The 18844-nt window shown below is 47.9% G+C and overlaps 3 protein-coding genes and 1 long non-coding RNA gene across 6 annotated transcripts; 3 read left to right on the top strand and 1 right to left on the bottom strand.

The window, feature by feature from the left end:
* The first annotated feature begins 91 nt into the window (after nucleotides 1-91).
* On the top strand, nucleotides 92-3710 carry LOC100822170. The gene is made up of 4 exons (XM_010233546.3): nucleotides 92-874; nucleotides 2261-2316; nucleotides 2410-2602; nucleotides 2818-3710. The coding sequence occupies exons 1-4, from the start codon at nucleotides 161-163 to the stop codon at nucleotides 3172-3174; spliced, it is 1320 nt and encodes a 439-aa protein (XP_010231848.1). The 5' UTR covers nucleotides 92-160; the 3' UTR covers nucleotides 3175-3710.
* Nucleotides 3711-3768: 58 nt separating this feature from the next.
* Nucleotides 3769-9479, bottom strand: LOC100839468 (protein Brevis radix-like 4). Of its 3 annotated transcripts, none has more exons than XM_014897637.2 (4): nucleotides 9035-9479; nucleotides 4939-5451; nucleotides 4402-4820; nucleotides 3769-4286 (listed from the first exon to the last, which is right to left on the bottom strand). In XM_014897637.2, the coding sequence occupies exons 1-4, from the start codon at nucleotides 9155-9157 to the stop codon at nucleotides 4208-4210; spliced, it is 1134 nt and encodes a 377-aa protein (XP_014753123.1). In that variant the 5' UTR covers nucleotides 9158-9479; the 3' UTR covers nucleotides 3769-4207. The 3 variants fall into 3 exon arrangements, with proteins under 3 accessions (XP_014753123.1, XP_010231803.2, XP_014753124.1); XM_010233501.3 differs by having other exon boundaries at nucleotides 4402-4817; nucleotides 9035-9478; XM_014897638.2 differs by lacking the exon at nucleotides 9035-9479 and adding an exon at nucleotides 5628-5766 and having other exon boundaries at nucleotides 3772-4286.
* LOC106865907 lies at nucleotides 5645-7170 on the top strand. The gene is made up of 2 exons (XR_001405507.2): nucleotides 5645-5787; nucleotides 5889-7170. It is a non-coding gene; the product is annotated as an uncharacterized LOC106865907 (long non-coding RNA).
* Nucleotides 9480-15595: 6116 nt separating the features above from the next.
* On the top strand, nucleotides 15596-18728 carry LOC100824755 (cleavage and polyadenylation specificity factor subunit 3-I). Its single transcript, XM_003560646.4, has 5 exons — nucleotides 15596-15766; nucleotides 15875-15972; nucleotides 16053-16098; nucleotides 16187-16336; nucleotides 16823-18728. Exons 1-5 carry the CDS (start codon nucleotides 15626-15628, stop codon nucleotides 18458-18460), a joined length of 2073 nt encoding a protein of 690 aa, XP_003560694.1. The 5' UTR covers nucleotides 15596-15625; the 3' UTR covers nucleotides 18461-18728.
* Nucleotides 18729-18844: the final 116 nt, after the last annotated feature.

Below are 18844 nucleotides of genomic sequence, written 5' to 3'. Positions count from 1 at the left end.
AAAGAAAAATTAGGAGGATTATCTCGTCTTCTTCCCCGGTTAATTAATTTCCGACCCATTTAAAACCGTCGCACATGGTGCCCAGACCTACTCTCTCACAGTCACACTCCCTCCAGTGGTCAGCCGAGCCCCCACATTCTCTTTGGCTCGCTCCCCGTAGATGGCGGCCGAGGGCGAGGCGACGCCCAAGCCCTCTTCTTCCCCGCCGGCGCAGGAGGACGAGGCCGCCGCCGCCGCCGGTGGAATCGAGCCGCTGGCCGCCACGTACCTCGGCCTCGCCTTCGCGCTCTTCCTCGCCTCCCTCCCCGGCGGCGGCGCGCGCCACGTCGCGTCGCTGCAGTCCCGGGGCCGCGTGCTGGCGTCGCGGCTCCTGGCGGCCGAGGACGCGCTGCGGCAGCTCCGCGCGCGCCGCCGCGAGGACGCCCGCGCCAACGCCCGCGCCGCCGAGATCTTCGCGGGCCACCGGGCCTCCTGGACGGACGCCGAGCGCCGCCTCCTCGCCCGCGCCGCCGCGGCCGAGGACGAGGCCGCGGCGCTCCGGGCGCGCGCGGAGCGACTCGAGCGCGAGGCCGCCGAGCGCGACGAGCTCCTCTCCGCGCTCCTCGCCGCCAACGGCTCCGGCTCCGGCGCCGACCTCCTCCGCCCCGGCTTCCGTGACGAGGAGGAAGACGACGAAGCGCGGATGGCGGAGCAGGAGCCGTTGGATCCGGCCGAGGCTTACGGCGGCGACAGCGACGCGGAGGCTCTGGCCGCCGCGGCGGCGCTCTACGCTCAGCAGCGGCAGCAGCAGGAAGGATTCGGCGACAACTTCTACACCACGGCGGCAGCGGCGTCGGGAATGCCGCCTTGGATGGAGCGACCAAAAGGGTGGCAGGTAACAAGACAAAAAGTTGTTCATCCTTTTCCCATCCACCTTTACTGCACTGTAACTGTATTGTCTTGCTGCATTTGCTTAATTAAAGCTTTCTTACTCCATGGAAGTGCGTGAGTTAGCTTAAACTCTGAAGAAAGCGAAACGTAATGGATTGATTGCCTTCTGGGTTTAATGTCTGCCGATGGATACTCATTTGGGGAAAACCAGTGCTACTGTTCCTCATCATAGATCATCCCAAAGAGTACTCCTATGCCAAAATTTCTACTCGTACTATTAGTACTCTTGGTGTTATGGTGTATCCGAGTTCTTGCCAAAAGAGCACAAATGCATTAACCATGCACCTATCGGCCTATTTAATTCAGGCTTGCCTCGTGAATTCGTAGAAATAACTCAATTTATTGCAGATTTTGCGCATGCTCCATGTTGTCTCCACTTATCAATGCCCCCCATCAATTCTGTTTGGTTGATGGTTTGATGCTAGCTAGATGCATTCCCCATCCTGCGGTAGCTCTGCATACACATTTTTGCAGGAGTGGTACTCTGAACCTCCATGCGCAGTGCCATGCCTGTTGCAGAATGGACAAACAGCCTCCTGGATCAATTGAAATCCTGTTACTATTTTTTGTGGGTTAGCCTTGCACCTGCATATGCAACAAAGCTGCCTGAAGGAATCTCATTTTGGCCTATTCCAAGACCTATGATCACAAGATAAGCAAGATATTGAACTAAATGGGCAACTTGCTTGAATATAGTCAGTAAACTCAGTTAGAAGGACGAGTCACCAGCTGATGCTGTTTTGGTTCTGGTGATTATTTACTTCTGTGAAATTTCTTCTTCCTTTGAGACATGAGTACATGACAGGTTGTGGATAGCTACCTACTTGTTTTTGGTCTGGAAATCAGTTGAAGACAGACAAATAGCAACCTCAGTTCTGAAGTTTATCGTCTTAATGTTTATTTATGTACATAAAACTTTCCTTGCATGTTCCGAAGGAGCATCGAGTTTCCTAATTCTGGAGTGAATTCATATGATCTGATCATTTTAGTCTATATTGCAACCTGTCAACGTGCACCAAACAATGTGCATCATGTGTTTTCATAACTTACATAACCTAATGCTGTTGGCTGTTGCTAGTGTTAACTGCAGTCTTCATCTTGGTCAGATTGAATAAAATCGTCTCGTTGTTCGCAGCTGTACTTAAGGAAAGCACATTTTCTTTTATGTTCATGTTCTTGTACTCATCTGCTCATGCCATTTGTGAAAAAGATGAAAAAATTCAAGGTTTCTAGAAAGCCATGACTCAGTTAGACTGATAAGGATTGTTAGATTGGGATATTTTTAGGGTGCATTTGTATGGTATCACTCATTTTAACTTGCATCTTGTAGGACATGAAGTATGAATCTGCTGAGTCGATGTACAACACAAAACATCCCGTACCACGGTAACTATTTAACTGAAGCACATGGTTTTGTGAAGTAGCGACTAAATAAATGCTACTCGTTATTTACCTTCTCTAAACCATCTTTGTTAACAGGAGAGAATCACCTTGGAAGGTGGATGTGGAATCATCAGGAGTTCCTGCAAAGCTTCGGCTGCTTGAGCAGGAGTTAATTAATCTGGAGAAGGTTGGAAATGGAGATTTATCCAAGATTCCATTGGTGATGAGAAAGCAAGTAAAAAGATACCAAACTCTTGCCGGGAAGATTGATGATCTTTGCAAACGAATGGTAGGTTTTTCATCTGACGTGGCATCTGCTTACTTGGCTAGGTCAATAACTCTCCTGGCTATATTTTCCAGGCTCTGTTTCGTGACTCCTAAAGCAAGGATACTCTGTTTTTAACACTTTTTAAGTTTGTTGCTATTCCCACTTCGCATTGCTGTTATAGGTAGTGTTTATAGACCCACTGCTGCAAGAAAACTAACCTACATGTATCTGGGCAGCAAGCAAGTGACCCCGGTGATTCGACACTCAGCTCAGAGTTCAGAACGCAGAGGCAAACAGAGTACTTGCTGGAAGCATTCCACCTGCAGCACCGAGCAACTGAGACAAGGCAGAAGCTCAGCACACTGCAAGCAGAGACCGCAAAAAGCAGCTTAGGTGATGAGCTGACAGCAGAGGCCAAAACGAGCACAAGAAGAGCACTAAGTTCGTTCAGGAACAATTTCAAAGAAATCCAGCGAAGCCTGGAGATTTGGCTTGCAAGGATCCTGGGAGACCTTGAGGGCATGTTGGCGAGGGATGGGGCATCACGCATAAGAGATTACATTTTGTCTCCCTATGCATCTGCTGTTCGATGAGCGCTGCTGTTATGGAGTGACTCTGAATTCATCATCACTCATCAGTGTGCCCAATACATAACCTTCGTCAGGTAAATTACGGTGTGCAAGTTCAGGATGCGAATCATCAAGCTCCTTCTCCCTAGTTGGTATTCTTGCAAAGCTTCAGCAAATATGAAGAGAAGTGATCTAAGACCAGATCAGATCTTAGATCAAATTCTGATCTAACCGTCTAGCCAGTCATCTCCATTTCCTGTCAGGCATCAAGTTTTGACACAGAATTCGATCATGTTCTAGATCACTTCTCATCACATTTATCAAGATTTCTGTCAAGAATTCCGTGAGACAAAGGGTGCATCCAGTTTGCACATAAGAGGTTTGATCATCTCGCAGTAGTTGTACATGTCTCCTGTGCTTATTATGCTTCTGATGGATTATGCTATACTGTATGTCTGTATGTAGCACATTTCTTTGGTGCACAGAACCATATGATTCCTGCTACCTATAATATTACTGATCTGTGTACATTGGTTATTGTTGAGCCAACGTGCCAGAGACTACTGCTGTCCTTGTTGCATGACATTACTACTGCATAAATAAATCAATAAATTAGCAGACAAACAAAATACTACTCACTTTCCTCCTCTGAAATAATAATAACATGTTTTTGCATGCTTGGAAAGTGATGATTAAACTAAACATACTCAGTCAAGGATGTGACATACTATGTTGTAGCTCTGAAGTACCCAACATGAACATGATACACACCTGCATGCAGACACAGATCATCTGGGCAGTGCAAGCAGTGCCCTAATTAAACCCCAAACATTTCTAATTTCCTGATCACCCCCCCTCTCACCCTCCTATCTTTCTTTCCCAGCTCCAACCCCAAACACAAATTAACTCTATATATACTTGTAAATTAAGTATCTATCCGATACTAATCCTTTCCCCCTTGCACAAGCACCAGCTCCAGCTAGCTTCAAGTGAGTGAAGTGTAGATAGATACTCAAAGATAATTCAGACATTAATTCCTTCAGTAGCTTGGAAGAAGCTAGAGGTACTGTGCGTGTATCCTCTCCTTGTTCTCCTCCCACCACAGCTTCGCATTCAGCTCCGCAAACTTCTCACGGCTGCACAACAACAAGAATCACATATCAAGAACAGAACAGATGATCTGATCATTCATGCAGATACTGGTTCCAGAGAAAGGAAATTGGATAAGATGAGATGGATTTGGATGATGACCTGAATCGGACGCGGCGGAGCTCGCGGGCGCCGTCGGGGAGCTCGCGGACGGTGATGTAGACGCCGGGCTGGTCCTGGATGACCCACTCGGTGACCTCGAGCTCGCTGGCGTTGCTGACGGACGCGTCGTCGTCCCTGCACGACGAGGTGGTCGTCCTCGCCGGCTCCACGCCGCCGTCGTTCTGCTGGCTCTGCTTCTGCTGCTGCCAGGCGCGCTCCGACGGGTTGGACGACGACGGCGGCGGCGGCGACAGCGGGCCGCGGAAGCTGTGCTGCCTCGCGGCGGAGGGCGGCGGCGGCGGGGCGGCGCGGGCGAAGGCGGCGGCCCAGGTGGCGCTCGTCTCTGGAGCCGGCGACGGCGTGGCCGCCGGGCTCGATGCCCTCGTCGAGCCCATCTGCGAGTAGAACGACTCCCTCTGCTAAATGAGATTCAGATAAATAAATTCAGATCAGGGACACAAAGGAGCGAACGAATTCAGATAAATTGTTTAAAGGGAGAGAGAGAGAGAGAGAGAGAGAGAGAGAGAGAGATGGGACCTCGGGGTCGCCGGCGTCGGAGCTGGGGGGGAGGACGTGGTCGTGGCGGGGGGAGAAGCGGCGGACGTTGTAGAGCTCCATGATCCGCTCGTTGTTCTCCGCCCACCACCGCTGCGCCTGCCACTTGTCGTACATCTCCCGGCTGAACCGGATCCGCTTCAGATCGTTCCCGCCGCCCGCGCCGCCGCCGGTGCCGGAGAGGGAGACGAAGGTGATCTGCACGCCGGGCTCCACCTGCGCCACCCACTCCCCCCTCGCCGCCGCGTCTCCGTTGCCTGGCGGCCGCTCCCACGCCGGCGTCGAGCTCGCCGTGCTCGACGCGCCGCCGCCGTGGCCGTGGCCGAGGTAGGTGGCTGGCGGCACCGCCATGTCGTCCTGCACCACGCCCGGGCGGTAGTAGCCGCTGCGGTACAGCGACGTCGTACGAGTCGGCGGCGGCGACCCGCCCCGCCGCCTCGGGCCGCCGCCCGGCTGCCGGTGCGTGCCTGACAGCTTCAGCACCATGTCCTTTAGCTGCACCATCGGTCAAACAACAACAAAATGTGAGTTCTAACTTTCAAGTACATGTAATTTGTTGTTTGTGACTGAACGAATACAAGAGAATTTGGTATGGAAATTCATGTCCATCATGCAGCTACAGATAAAACTCAGAATGGAGCAGTTAAGCAAAGATGCATGTATGCACTTACTCCTAGATTGTAGCATTTGCAGGATTGCATATCTCCCACTCTCATTCTCACCCTCAGCAAATGCACCAACTAATCAGCTAGGAACACAAGGGGGATTAACAGTTTCCAAGCAACTGCTGAAGATTCAAGTGACTTCAGCAGACTTGATCTAGCTAGCCAAGTGAGTCGGTCGTTTCTTAAACATCTTGGACCTTACTGAGTTACTGTATCATCCATTTAAGTTGAGGCAAACCGAGTTAAACATGGCATTTGATAATGCAGTCGCCGGTCAAAATGTGAATGCTAGATGATGCAAGTGCTGCTGCCACTTTAGGGGTCAGACAATGACATCCTAAAAGATCATGTAACACTCCATGGATCCTCTGTTTGACTCTGATGACCAATGCTCCATTGTTACTCTTTTTATTCAGTTCAGACTGCACAATGCCATGTATGTTGCTGGTCACAAGCTAGCTAAGAAATTAAGGTTGTTTTCACACTTGGTTCATACTATTGTGTGTAAATTCTTTTTCCACCATGAGGTACTAATTAATTAATCAATCAAACTGCAACACAATGAGCTACCACTGCACTTTTATCATGTTGTTTTCCTACTGTATTCAGCTAGCTTGCTGGCTAGGCTAGGGCCACTTGAAACGAAACAAGGATGGATTCTTTGAATCGTTTGCTTTTTTCTCCTCTTTAACCACACATATATACTTGTGTCCATGGATGCTCTTGTATGTTTCATTCGACAGTAAAATCAACTCCTTTGATGATATATCCCATCTTTTGATGCATGTCCTGACCTCTTTTATCAGGCAAGTAAAAATATACGATTGAAGATCCCCAGACATACACCAGAGGGATTGGATTCTTGCCTTGCTGCTGGAGGCAGGCAGGCATTGCAGCAGTGCAGGAGCAATGCCACATCACTGTCCATCCATCCAGGGGATGTCTTTTTTGCATCCCTCACAATCTTCTCTCCTTTTGAGAAAGCAGGAGGAACCGGCCATGGATCCTTGTACATCAATCTATCTATCCCTGTCTCTCATGCTTCTTTTTATGTCCCAAAAAGAACAGAAAAAAATAACAAGAACAAAGACGTGTTGTGGCTACAGAAGATGAGGCTCAAAGCTTCTTTGGCACAAAAGAGCAGGGGAATAGTAGTCCATGGCCACTCTTTGGGAGAAAATATGCATGGATGAATTTGAGTGAATGGTTTCATCATTTGTGCTATGTGCTTTTGCTTTGTTCCAGGATCCCTCCCTCCCAAAGGAGTTGACACAAAGTGAAAGGTGTTCTATATATCTATCTATCCATCCACCAGGAATATTATGTATGCATCCACAGCCTCTACATACACTGCGCTTTCTTTTGAAACGAACAGAGCCTAAACTGTCTGTCCCCTTATTTTGACCAGGCCATCCACATCTTTGACTTGTTGTCTAGTCCACTTTGAACTTATAGTCTCCCGAACATGTTACTGCAGGGAACTAATTATTAATCCACTTAAACCGGCAGGAATTGTTACCGTGCTTCAATACATAATCGGATGCTTCTACTGACTGATTTTTTTCAGTGGCAATTGATATTATGCTATACTTGTATTGTTGCCTTGTTGGCAGTCATGTATGAACGTAGTAGGGCTGAACATGTATGCATTCAAGTTTTGAACCGGAACCTTGGCGCCCGATTCGAGAAGAGGGCTGGGAAAGCAAAAGAAAAGCGCATGCATATATGTGCGGCTTTGTGCTTAAAAGGCAGAGATCGATCGATCGATGATCAGAGGAGTACATGTTCGTCTATATATAAAACAAAAAGAGAAAAATAAAGGAAGAGATCGAGCAGAGGGAGGAGCAGGAACTTTGGGCATGCATGCATCGGTCTGGTCTGGTGCTGCACTTTGGTCTTTGGTCTTTGGTGCCGAAAGAGAAAGAGAAAGACCTCTCCTGGTATCGATCCCTGATGGATGGATGGATGCGATTCTCTTCTCCTTTCCTTTTTTCTCTTTTGGCAGAGATATAGTGTAGCACCTCTCTCCTGGTATCCATCCGATTAAAGCCGGCTAAAGAGGTTGATCATGATGAGAATAGAAACAAAACTAAAATGTGTACTGATGTCACACGCTTCTTCCGTTGATGCTCTGGATCGATCGAGCCTGTAGCTGCGGCTGGACCCGGCCTGTAAACTGTATAGGCGCGTGGGAGCAGAGCACTAGTAGAGAGTAAAGAGCGATAGCTGCCTATAGGTGCATCGGAGATCGTGCAGGGTAGTAGTAGAGTCGTAGCAGGAGCCCACGGCGAGCGCTAGCTAGGGATGGAAGGAATTGGACAACCGTACTGTAGTACAGCACTGGAGCTGGAGCTGGTTAATTCAGGGGTCAATCGGGATTGGCGCCCCCTATAGTACTACACGTACAGTGCTCTGCTCTCTGCTCTCATGGACCGGCCGGCCGACCGGAGAAGAAGAAGCTAGCTAGCCTGGCTGCTGCTGCTGCCGCCATGATTCGGCCGGCCGGTCCACCCGTCATGTGGCTCTCCGGTGGGCCGGGCCGGACAGCCTCGGCGGCCGTGACGATGGATCTATCGACCGACAAGCTGGTCGGAAAGCCAGGCTAGCTACTTGTGGATGAGGGACCAAAGACCATGATGTCTGCTTGTTGCTGCTTTCGGGGGCGCTGCACTAGAACAATACTAGACACTTATTATTACACACAGTGAGTGTGTGCTAATGAGCGACGCCACGCGCGGCTTCCATCGCTAAGCTAATCACTGCTGCTGTCACACCACCCCTGCTAGTGCTAGCTCTCTTCTCATTCGATTCCCACATACTGTGTGTAGAATAGTGTGGCTAACGACCATCATGATGCATGCTTAGAGCACCTTTACTGGCTAGCTACTCCTAGTTTAATTTCCACTTAATTTGTCAATGGAGCTTGCATTCACAAGGAAAAACCTGATGTGAACCAGGCCTTGATGTGAACAAGCTAGCTAGCAGATGCATGTGTGTATGCTGTGTTTCACTCGGTTGGTTGTTCATCGGTCGATCCCGTGTACGTACATGGACAGAGAGGATTAAACAAGTTTTGCACTGATCGTTACTCACTCCGATCCTAAAAAATTGTTGTCGAAATATTACATGTACAGACGTTTTTTAAGAATAGAACATCTATTATTTAGGCAATTTTGAGTAAAAAATTTAGGATGAGAGTGAGCAGTTAGTATGTATACGTAGTACCACTGCACAAGTCCGGCAATCGGTGACAAGTGAGAAGCTAGCTCGATCCTGAAAGATGGATGCACGCAGACATGCATGGATGTATGTATGATGTATGCATGTGTGTGTACAGAGAGACGGCGTGGGAGCAAGACGTACTGGATCGGCAATAATGCAAGAACAGGTCGATTAATTAACTTGGAACGAACCTGGGAAGTGAGCGACTTGACGGGGTCCCTGCAGGTCGTCGGAGTATCGCCGTTGTCGGCCCGGGCGCCATGGCCGCCGCCGCCGCCTTCTTCCTGCTTCACGCACGCGATGCACGCCAGCATCTTCTTCTTCTCCTTCTTCTTCCCCCCGGCCGCCCCCCTCTCGACCTCTCTCTCGCACCTAGCTGTACGTCAGGCTTGCTAGCTAGCTCTGCTTATTCGGACGGATCAGATTAGATTACCCCTCCACTTTGCACACCCTCTGGTCTCAGCCTGAGTGTTAGCTATATATATACGGGAGAGACTAGCTAGTGTATTTTTTGTGTGGATGATGCAAGATCGATGGCGTGCGTGCTCGATCGATCTCTTTCTTCTGCTTAGTACTAGCAGGAGGACTAGCTAGTGCCCACCGGTCTGAGCAATGCAGCTTAGCTTACTTTTGTACTAGAGCTTGCCTGCTTGGTGTTGCGCCAGCGCGGTAAAAAAAGTAGAAAGAAAAAGGGCTAGGAGCATAAGAGTATATATATAGTATAGCTGCTGCGACTGTAGTACTTTTGGACATACTGATGCAGCCTTTAGTTAATGATCTATCGATTTCTATGGATCAGCAGCTGGAGAGATGATCCAGCATCGATCGATCGCGCGTGCACATGGATGGGAGTAAAGCCAGCTGCCAGCTTCATCAAGGTTATTTTGGAAGATGCTTTCTTCTTTCTTTTAAAATTTATTTTGGAAGATGCTTTAAGGTTGTGCCTTGCTTTGCTTTGCTCTGCTCTCATCTCTGTGCTGGTCGGGCGCTAAGCTACTCCTACCTGTATGTGTCCATGGATTTACGTGCCGTTGCAGTACAGTACAGACCAGCTTGGTCATCGATCGATCCGTTAATCGATTATTTGTCTCTCCTGCATCGGTCCGCTTCTAGCTAGCTAGCTGCGCCAACCGTACCGTACGTACATGTACTCCACATACGATGTCTTAATTTGCTGTCTCGTCTGGAGAGAGATCTGGCTAGCATGCATGCCAACTATAGACAGACCGTACCGTACAAAGCTTGCAAGCGGCGACGTACGTGCGTGCGTAGTCCTCTACTTGGGCTGGGGGGGTTTCTAGGTATACATGTGCTGCTACATACAGTATGTACTATGTAGTATTCCTTCCGTTTCGTAATTCTGGTCGAAATATTACATGTATCTAGATACTTTTTAGAAATAGATACATTTATTTTTTGGTAAATTTGTGACAAGAATCGTGAAAGTACATAGCTGCATGTGTAACTAATTAATTAAAACCATGCATGCACATTAATCACCGAAATTCAAAATGTTCCTAATAACAACATGTGGGTCATGTGTGATAGATGCATGTATACTCTACATGTCGCCATCAGTGTGTCCATTCATATTCATCATGCATGCACGAAAGAAAAGAGCCGAACGGCGGGGGGCACTCCACGCATATCATTGGTGCGTGCGTGTGCTAGCTCGCCCACTTGATCTGAACTCTCCTCTCATTAATTATGCTTGCCTAGCTAGTTCCCGGCCATCATGCATTTCATGCTTCTTCCGTCTCCAGTTAATCAAGCCAGCTAGATATTGCATCCATCTTCGTGTGGCAATGGATACTAAACGTGACGAGTTTTTCATCCAATTAGGCCGGGTGTGGATTTAGTAATTAAGAACAAATACTCGTAGGGTGTATATATATGCAAATGCTAAATGTTTAGGTAGTGAAAAGCCCGTATACCTGCATATATACCCCAAGACCCGTCTAAATTCCTTGTAGAAAAAAGAAGACCCGTCTAAATTTGTATAAGACATGTGGGACCCACTGTCATATGCACGGGTAAACACCAAAACGCAGCTATATGTTGTTGCTCTCTGATGCTTTAGCGTGGCGGCTAAGCAGATCCGCGTGTCTTGCGTACCCAAACGGGTCAGTTACTCAGTTGTGGTAAAAAGTCATGCCACGTGTGCGGGTCCGGTTGGAGGGTCGGATGGGCGGTAGGGTTAATTTTTGTTAGTTTAAGATTTTTTTTAAAAAAACTGTGATGAAAATTAAAATGGCATCAATCGACCAAAGACGTGAAGTTCACTTCACTAGGATTTGATCAGAGTGCATGCATGCGAGTTGACTACTCATGCCTCATCGATGGTCGTCGGATGATGCATGCATCTGCATGTGCAATTAATTAGGCATGCATACACAAAGTTGATTAATTAATCAACGGCGATCGCCGACGGGCCGACCGCCATACGATCGATGGTGACGCATGCAGGCAAATGAAGCTCACGCATTGACTACATGCTTCCTCTGTGCACGAATAAGTGTATTTAAAATTTCTCTCTTTGCAAAACAGACTAAGAAAAAATGTTTTTCTTTCATTACACATAAATGAAACCTAATGACATTTATTCGTGCACTTGGCTCGTCCGAGGCGGAAGAATTAAATAGTAGAGAGACCGCGTGGTTAGCACCTCCACGGTGTATTTTCTAGTTTAATGCTGATTTTTTTAAAATAAAAAATCCTAAACGTTGAGGGAGGGAGTATGTATACCCGCCGCGTATGTAGACATCGATCACTCACGCAACACACCGACAGTAGAGCTAGCTGTCCAGTGTACATGCATGTGTGCCCTGTGGCTATATGCTTAGCTAGTGGAAGACAATGGAAGGTGGGGCCGGTTGGCCTCTGCGCGCGCGCAACACCCGACCTATACATGAGCTAGCTCAGTCGGTCAGCAGAGCAGCGCTAGAGCTAGCTAGCTCCGGCCGGCGACATAATAATGGCTGGGTCAGGGAATCTCTATCTCTATCTGCTCATGCCAATGCCATGGACGGTCCCGGACAGCTACAGGCCGTATGCAATATAAGGGTATTTTCAACTATGGATACTATATGATACCAAGAAAATAATGGCCAATGTAGAAAAAAGATGGGTATCACGTACAACTATGGATACTACTACACACGGATAGTAAGAAATAAGAGAAGATGAATAAGAAAAATAAATGAATAAGAAAGAAAAAAACATATTAAGAAAAAGAAAAAAAATTAGTATCAACGACCAATGCCCTATCTGCTCATGCCAATGCAACAGTCCCTAGGTACTACTATTGCATGGCTATGGCTATTGGCTAGCACAGCTGCCACGTACTAGTGCACGCTGGATTAGTAGCTAGACCACCAATATATATATACTATCAGGTGTGTCCGCGTATTACCACGGGTCAACAAAATCAACAAATTATTTATTTTTATTTTTTATGTAGCCAACTCATGACGTCGTCGGCATGCGGGTGTGTTGGCGTCGGTTGTAGTACAGAGTAGAAAAATCATGAAAAAAAACTAGAGAAAAAAAACAGTGACATATTGGTTGTAATTTTAACAAAGTTAATCTACGATGACGATCGTACCATCATCACCAACTCCGATTTAATATATTGGTAGGACATATGCATTGCACCACACCCGATCGATCATAATGATGCATGCATGGATGCATCAAAAAAGGGACGGGACACGGTCTAATCCATCCATGGATCGCAGCTATATACTGGCTAGCTAGTACTACGTTCGTACTAACCTACGGGCCCATCCTAATCAAGAAAGCTCAGATCGAATGCATCGATCGCTGCGTCAGAGGGTTGGGATAGAATCGGTTTAAAAAGATTAATTGTCTTGTATTTTAAGTGTATGTCTCTCATTGTATCTCCATATATATCCAATACGAGGATCAGATCAATACAACAACACAGTATATCGTGGAATATCAATTAAGCATCCAATCTCATATTTCTACATAGTATCAGAACTGTTAGACTAACGTTGCCGATTCTTGGACACATCTTCCGCATCATGCCGCCTCCGGGGAGATCGCTCACATCTGTAGTTTCCATCCGATCATCAAAACTGAGATCGGTTTCATAGATTAGATTAGATACTTTTCTATAAATTGATTTTTCCAATTAGCCACCAAAATACCCTACGATATCCTGCTCTGTACGCTGCTCCACGACCGCCCGAACAAACGCCTGCCCTCGGCAACTGGGCAACTCTCAGCACGTCTGGCAAGTACGACCTCTCCCGAGCGCATCTACGATGACCTCCCACGGCTGGTTCCACGTTGATCAAGCGCGTAGGATGACAACATCGACGCCCGGAGCCCCGGAGACGATACGAGGACACGACATCGCAATCTGATCCGCCGACAAATCTCGGGCGACACGCGCGCGGCCATCCAAGGTGTCGATTGATCGATCAGATCCATATATACGCGCGTGCATGGCATGGCACCATATATACGTCGAGCACATGCACGAGAAGCGACATCAACATCCATCCACACGTCAGGCCGGTGTCGAACGAGATGCAATCTCAATCAACTTCTTAGGCACGGCACGCCGCACGGCATCGACACAACGTCGCCAAAAGGAACGCCTTCAAGCGACACATCATCGTCGACATGTCCGCTGATACGCCATCGCTGACACTTCATCGCCAAAGGTCTTCGTCAACGTGGTCTCCATCAACAATCTTCGTCAACTAGCCGCCGCAACTTCGTCCACATGGATGGACATCTCTCGCGTCCTCTGACAGTTCAACTGCAAGACGCATCAGCAACGACGGCATACCCGTGTTACCTTCATCGACGACGGCATCCCCGCGTCAGTTGCTGGCTTGACCGCGTCCGACGTAGAGCAACTGCATCGACACCGGCATCACTATATTGTGATAGCCCCTACACGGTGCACACGGTTCTGGCAAAATTGTTGTGTGCGGTGGGCTACCTCCAATCTTGGCAAAATTGGTGGTCTCACCTACGACTGCGTCCTCTGACATCCGCAAGGCGCCCCCGATGGTACCTCTCAAGGTGCAAAACCTCGGCCCCGACGGTACCATGTGATTTTCACAAGGTGCAAAACGTCCCTGATTGCAGCTCCGTCATACACATCGCGTTTTTTTTTGCGCCTTCGGCTATTTGCGGCTCCATCCACTACGACGACTACTACTTCGATCACGACTACCTCGACCACGGCTACATCATCATCGGCTACCTCGACATCGACATCAAGGGCTACGACGTTTATAGCGACTCATCAGCAACAACTCTAGTCAAAGTGTCTGCGTCGTCACTAGCGTCCACGACACTCCCGCTATGGCTGCGGGAGGGCATAGAGGAGAGACATGGGATGGCATCAGAAGGGGACGGTAGGCACCGCCCTAGGTGACGGACCATGGTCATGAGGCCACCGAGACGCAGATGATGATGGCGAAGCGGAGAAGACGATGGAAGCGCAAAACTTCAAATCCAGCCGTAATCGTCCGCTTCGCTCCCGCTACGACCGAGGGAGAATGTTAGAGCTATGGTATGATTGGGATTAGAGATAAGATAGAATCGGTTTAAAGAAATTACTTGTCTTGTACTCCAAGTTTATCTCCTCCATTGTATCTCTATGTATACCCCATACGAGGGTCAGATAAATAAAAATCACCGTATACCGTGAAATAATCTCATATTTCTGCACGCGGTACTGTACGTACGTAAGACAAAGCCTATTAATTACTGGCAACTGCATGAATGCAAACTCTCTGTCTGGATCTTTGCTCTGTATCCCTAGCTGCAGCACGCGCGCGGCCGATCATGCATGCAGCTATAGCTGGCGTACGTCACCTCGATCCACGGTGGAATCTAATCTATCCACGCCAAGCAGAAGAAGAAAGTCAAGGATCCATAGATCGGGACGTCTTTGGCGGCCTGCTTCGATCGAGCATTGACAGTACGGAGTATGTCTTTGCTCGAAGCAAGCGTACGCGCGCGTATGTCGGCCTTAATTTATTATTTCCCCAAGAAAAGAAGAAGCAACCACGCCGCATTCAACCATGGATGCCAAAACGTACTGTACTGCACAACAAAAGAGGATTATTGACCGTCAGCTGCTTTGCAAATGGACCATATGTACGTGCATTCGACGACCAGGATACATGTTCTTTTTGGGCATACATACATTAATTCGACCGATCGAGGTATATATCCGATGGCATATGCATGCATGCAAAGAAAACCCAGCAATGTACTTTCTCTTCTTGGCTTGAACCTACACAACTTCTCGGCTTGTGCTGTTACGGTGCTTGATTGTATTTTCGAAATCCCTAATTAAGCCTCCAATAACTAACCACCTCTCTGGTTCCTCCTTTTCCTCTCAATTAATGCCAATGTGTACCAAGGAGATGATGATTCCTTTGCCAACTAGGAGAAAACTAATTTGTTAATTTGGAAAACAATTAACAAGCCTAGTGGAAGGTGGCGACAGGAGGGAATGGAGGAGGATGTCACACCAAGTGTCATTTCTTATTTTCTGTCTTTCCTGAGCAATATACAAGTGGTATTGTTGGGCCTACAAACCATTTAGAGCCGAGGCTGAAAAAAAAAATACTTCGGGAGACAGGCTAATCTGAATCATGTTGGGCCGTGCTTCGTGCGCTTACCAATACACCAGCGGACTTGGGCCCTCCAAAACCCTAAGCCCCTATCTCCAGTCCAGTCCAGTAGCCTCTCTTCCTCTCCCTCCCTCGCTCTCAGGTCCAGCAACCATGGCATCCGTCGCGCCAGCGGGGAAGCGGCCGGCGTCGGGCGGGCGGGAGGGGGACCAGATGGTGATCACGCCGCTCGGCGCCGGCAGCGAGGTCGGCCGCTCCTGCGTTCACATGACCTTCAAGGGCCGCACCGTCCTCGTACGCACCCTCCCCCTTCCTCCTCTCCCGAACCCTACCTTCTTCTTCCCCGCTTTAGGTTTCCTCGTCTGGGGATTTGACTGATTGGCAGCTTGCTTTCTTGCTTAGTTCGACTGCGGCATCCACCCAGCCTACTCCGGCATGGCGGCGCTGCCCTACTTCGACGAGATCGACCCCTCCGCCATCGACGTCCTCCTCGTCACCCAGTAACTAACTAACCAACCCCCCCTCTGTTGACCTCCTGCGTCTCCCCTCCTTGCTCAATTTCCGTGCTTTCAAATTGAAGCTTTCACTTGGACCACGCCGCCTCGCTGCCATACTTCCTGGAGAAGGTAATGCTTGCTTAATGGACACTGGAAGCGCGGTGAGGTTGTTGTTATTATACTTGATGTTTGACTCTGCTCTGCTTTGGCTTCGCAGACCACGTTCAAAGGCCGCGTGTTCATGACACATGCCACCAAGGCAATTTACAGGTTGCTGCTCTCGGATTATGTCAAAGTGAGCAAAGTTTCTGTCGAGGACATGCTGTTTGATGAGCAGGACATTATCCGTTCCATGGATAAAATCGAGGTATCTCATTTCGGTTATCTCATTCTTTTTCGGCAGACGTAAATGGAATGAATGTGATTGGCTGAATCTGTTTCATTTTATATGAAATGTTTCTTCCAAGTCATATGATGTTATATTATGACCAGTTGACCCAGAATATAATCTAGAACACTTTGTAAGCTGATGATTAGAAGAGCGATATGGTTGGGCAAATAAAAAAGGGTACTCATGTGTGCTTTAAGATGTTGAAGTTATTGCCTATATGTCTGGTCATATTTTAGACTAAAATATTTGATTTCTCTATTTTCCCCATCTCGCTAGCTCCTACTGCTCCCCTTTAAAATGCTTATGTTGGTACAATCTCTGAACGTCAAAGCTAATACAAATGTTATGGGATTACTGGTTACAGTTATGCACCCTGTAATATCTAGGCACTGCTTTCCAAGCAGTTTGCAGCTAATGCAGGTTTCTGCTTCTGATGATTGAAACTCTTAATTTGTCATGCAGGTCATAGACTTCCACCAGACATTGGAAGTTAATGGGATACGCTTCTGGTGCTATACTGCTGGTCATGTACTTGGTGCTGCCATGTTCATGGTGGACATTGCTGGTGTTCGCATTCTTTACACTGGTGACTACTCTCGTGAAGAAGACCGACACCTGAAAGCTGCCGAGATACCCCAGTTTTCCCCTGATGTTTGCATTGTCGAGTCAACTTATGGTGTGCAGCAACACCAACCCCGTCATGTAAGAGAGAAGCGCTTCACCGATGCCATCCACAACACTGTTTCACAAGGGGGCCGTGTTCTTATCCCGGCGTTTGCTCTTGGTAGAGCCCAGGAACTGCTGCTTATCCTGGATGAGTATTGGTCTAACCACCCGGAGCTCCAGAAGATTCCAATCTATTATGCCTCCCCTCTTGCGAAGAAGTGTATGGCTGTCTATCAGACATATATAAACTCCATGAATGAAAGGATTAGAAACCAGTTTGCACAATCCAATCCCTTCCATTTCAAACACATTGAACCTTTGAATAGCATAGACAATTTTCATGATGTGGGTCCGTCGGTGGTGATGGCAAGTCCAGGTAGCCTCCAAAGTGGCCTCTCCAGGCAGCTCTTTGACAAGTGGTGCACAGATAAGAAGAACACATGTGTTATTCCAGGTTACGTTATCGAAGGCACCCTTGCAAAGACCATTATCAACGAGCCTAGAGAAGTGACGTTGGCGAATGGGCTCACCGCTCCACTTCATATGCAGATCTTCTACATCTCCTTTTCAGCTCATGCTGATTTCCCTCAGACGAGCGGCTTCTTGGATGAGCTTCGACCTCCTAACATTATTCTTGTACATGGAGAGGCAAATGAGATGGGGAGGCTGAAACAGAAACTTATTACTCAGTTTGATGGAACAAACATAAAAATTGTGTCGCCGAAGAACTGCCAGTCAGTGGAGATGTATTTCAGCTCTGAGAAAATGGCCAAGACGATTGGCAGATTGGCAGAAAAGGTACCAGATGTGGGAGAACCAGTTAGTGGCTTACTCGTGAAGAAGGGCTTCACGTATCAGATTATGGCCCCTGAGGATCTCCGTGTGTACACACAGTTATCTACAGCTAACGTTACACAGCAGATCGCTGTCCCGTATTCTGGTTCCTTTGAAGTCATAAAGTACAGACTGAAGCAAATATATGAGAGCGTGGAGTCATGTCCTGAAGAACCTGAGGTTCCGACGCTGATCGTGCACGAGAGAGTGACCATTCGCCTAGAGTCAGAAAGTTATGTTACGCTCCAGTGGTCCTCAGATCCCATAAGTGACATGGTGTCTGATTCTGTAGTGGCTATGATCTTAAACATAGGCCGCGAAGGTCCAAAGGTTGTTCCGGTCGAAGAAGCCGAGAAGACACAGGACGAAACGGAAAAGGTGGCACGAAAGGTAGTATACGCTCTTATGGTGTCACTCTTCGCTGATGTTAAAGTTGCAGAGGAAGGGAAGCTTGTCATATCCGTGGACGGAGACGTTGCACACTTGGACGGCAGCAGTGGTGATGTTGAATGTGAAAATGCTGCTCTGAAGGAAAGGATTAAGACTGCATTCCGTCGCATACAGGGTGCAGTGAGACCAATCCCACTTTCATCCTCTTGAGCCGAAGCCATAAGCTTATGCTTTTAACTTGTCTAATGTTTCTTAGGTAAAACAAAGTAGCGAGTCTGGTGGCGTCCTGGCAGCTGCATTTTATATTTTGTGCCAAATGTGTAATGCTGCTTGTTGTTCCATATGATCACTGCTCTGCTGGCCCTGTTTGCTGCCTTCGAAACATGAGTTGTAACATTGTAGACATTTCTAGCAGTTATATCTGAACAATCCTCTCACTTTCAGTAAAGTGCAAAACTTTCGGTCAAGTTGATCCTAAGCCACTATATGTTTGTCACTTTCATTCATCCATACTTCCATTGCCTGTCCTTGTCACTTTCTGTTGTTGGCGATGTCCTGTGAAGTTTTCTTTTGTTAACTGTTAGGTAGGTAGCA

The sequence above is a fragment of the Brachypodium distachyon genome, chromosome 1, assembly GCF_000005505.3.
Source record: "Brachypodium distachyon strain Bd21 chromosome 1, Brachypodium_distachyon_v3.0, whole genome shotgun sequence".
Lineage (NCBI taxonomy): Eukaryota > Viridiplantae > Streptophyta > Magnoliopsida > Poales > Poaceae > Brachypodium > Brachypodium distachyon.
The sequence above is the reverse complement of the archived record's forward strand: the minus strand, read 5'-3'. Positions and strand labels throughout refer to the sequence as shown.

What these genes read in the sequence shown, in the direction of transcription:
- LOC100822170 (XM_010233546.3), top strand. Translation starts at nt 161, where the DNA reads ATGGCGGCCGAGGGCGAGGCGACGCCCAAGCCCTCTTCTTCCCCGCCG. An exon ending in AGCGACCAAAAGGGTGGCAG is followed by an intron (nt 875 to 2,260) that starts GTAACAAGACAA and finishes TGCATCTTGTAG; the next exon opens with GACATGAAGTATGAATCTGC. An exon ending in ACAAAACATCCCGTACCACG is followed by an intron (nt 2,317 to 2,409) that starts GTAACTATTTAA and finishes CTTTGTTAACAG; the next exon opens with GAGAGAATCACCTTGGAAGG.
- LOC100839468 (XM_014897637.2), bottom strand. Translation starts at nt 9,157, where the DNA reads ATGCTGGCGTGCATCGCGTGCGTGAAGCAGGAAGAAGGCGGCGGCGGC. An exon ending in TCAAGTCGCTCACTTCCCAG is followed by an intron (nt 5,452 to 9,034) that starts GTTCGTTCCAAG and finishes CCGATGGTGCAG; the next exon opens with CTAAAGGACATGGTGCTGAA. An exon ending in CCGACGCCGGCGACCCCGAG is followed by an intron (nt 4,821 to 4,938) that starts GTCCCATCTCTC and finishes AATCTCATTTAG; the next exon opens with CAGAGGGAGTCGTTCTACTC.
- LOC100824755 (XM_003560646.4), top strand. Translation starts at nt 15,626, where the DNA reads ATGGCATCCGTCGCGCCAGCGGGGAAGCGGCCGGCGTCGGGCGGGCGG. An exon ending in GACGTCCTCCTCGTCACCCA is followed by an intron (nt 15,973 to 16,052) that starts GTAACTAACTAA and finishes TTCAAATTGAAG; the next exon opens with CTTTCACTTGGACCACGCCG. An exon ending in TGCCATACTTCCTGGAGAAG is followed by an intron (nt 16,099 to 16,186) that starts GTAATGCTTGCT and finishes TTGGCTTCGCAG; the next exon opens with ACCACGTTCAAAGGCCGCGT.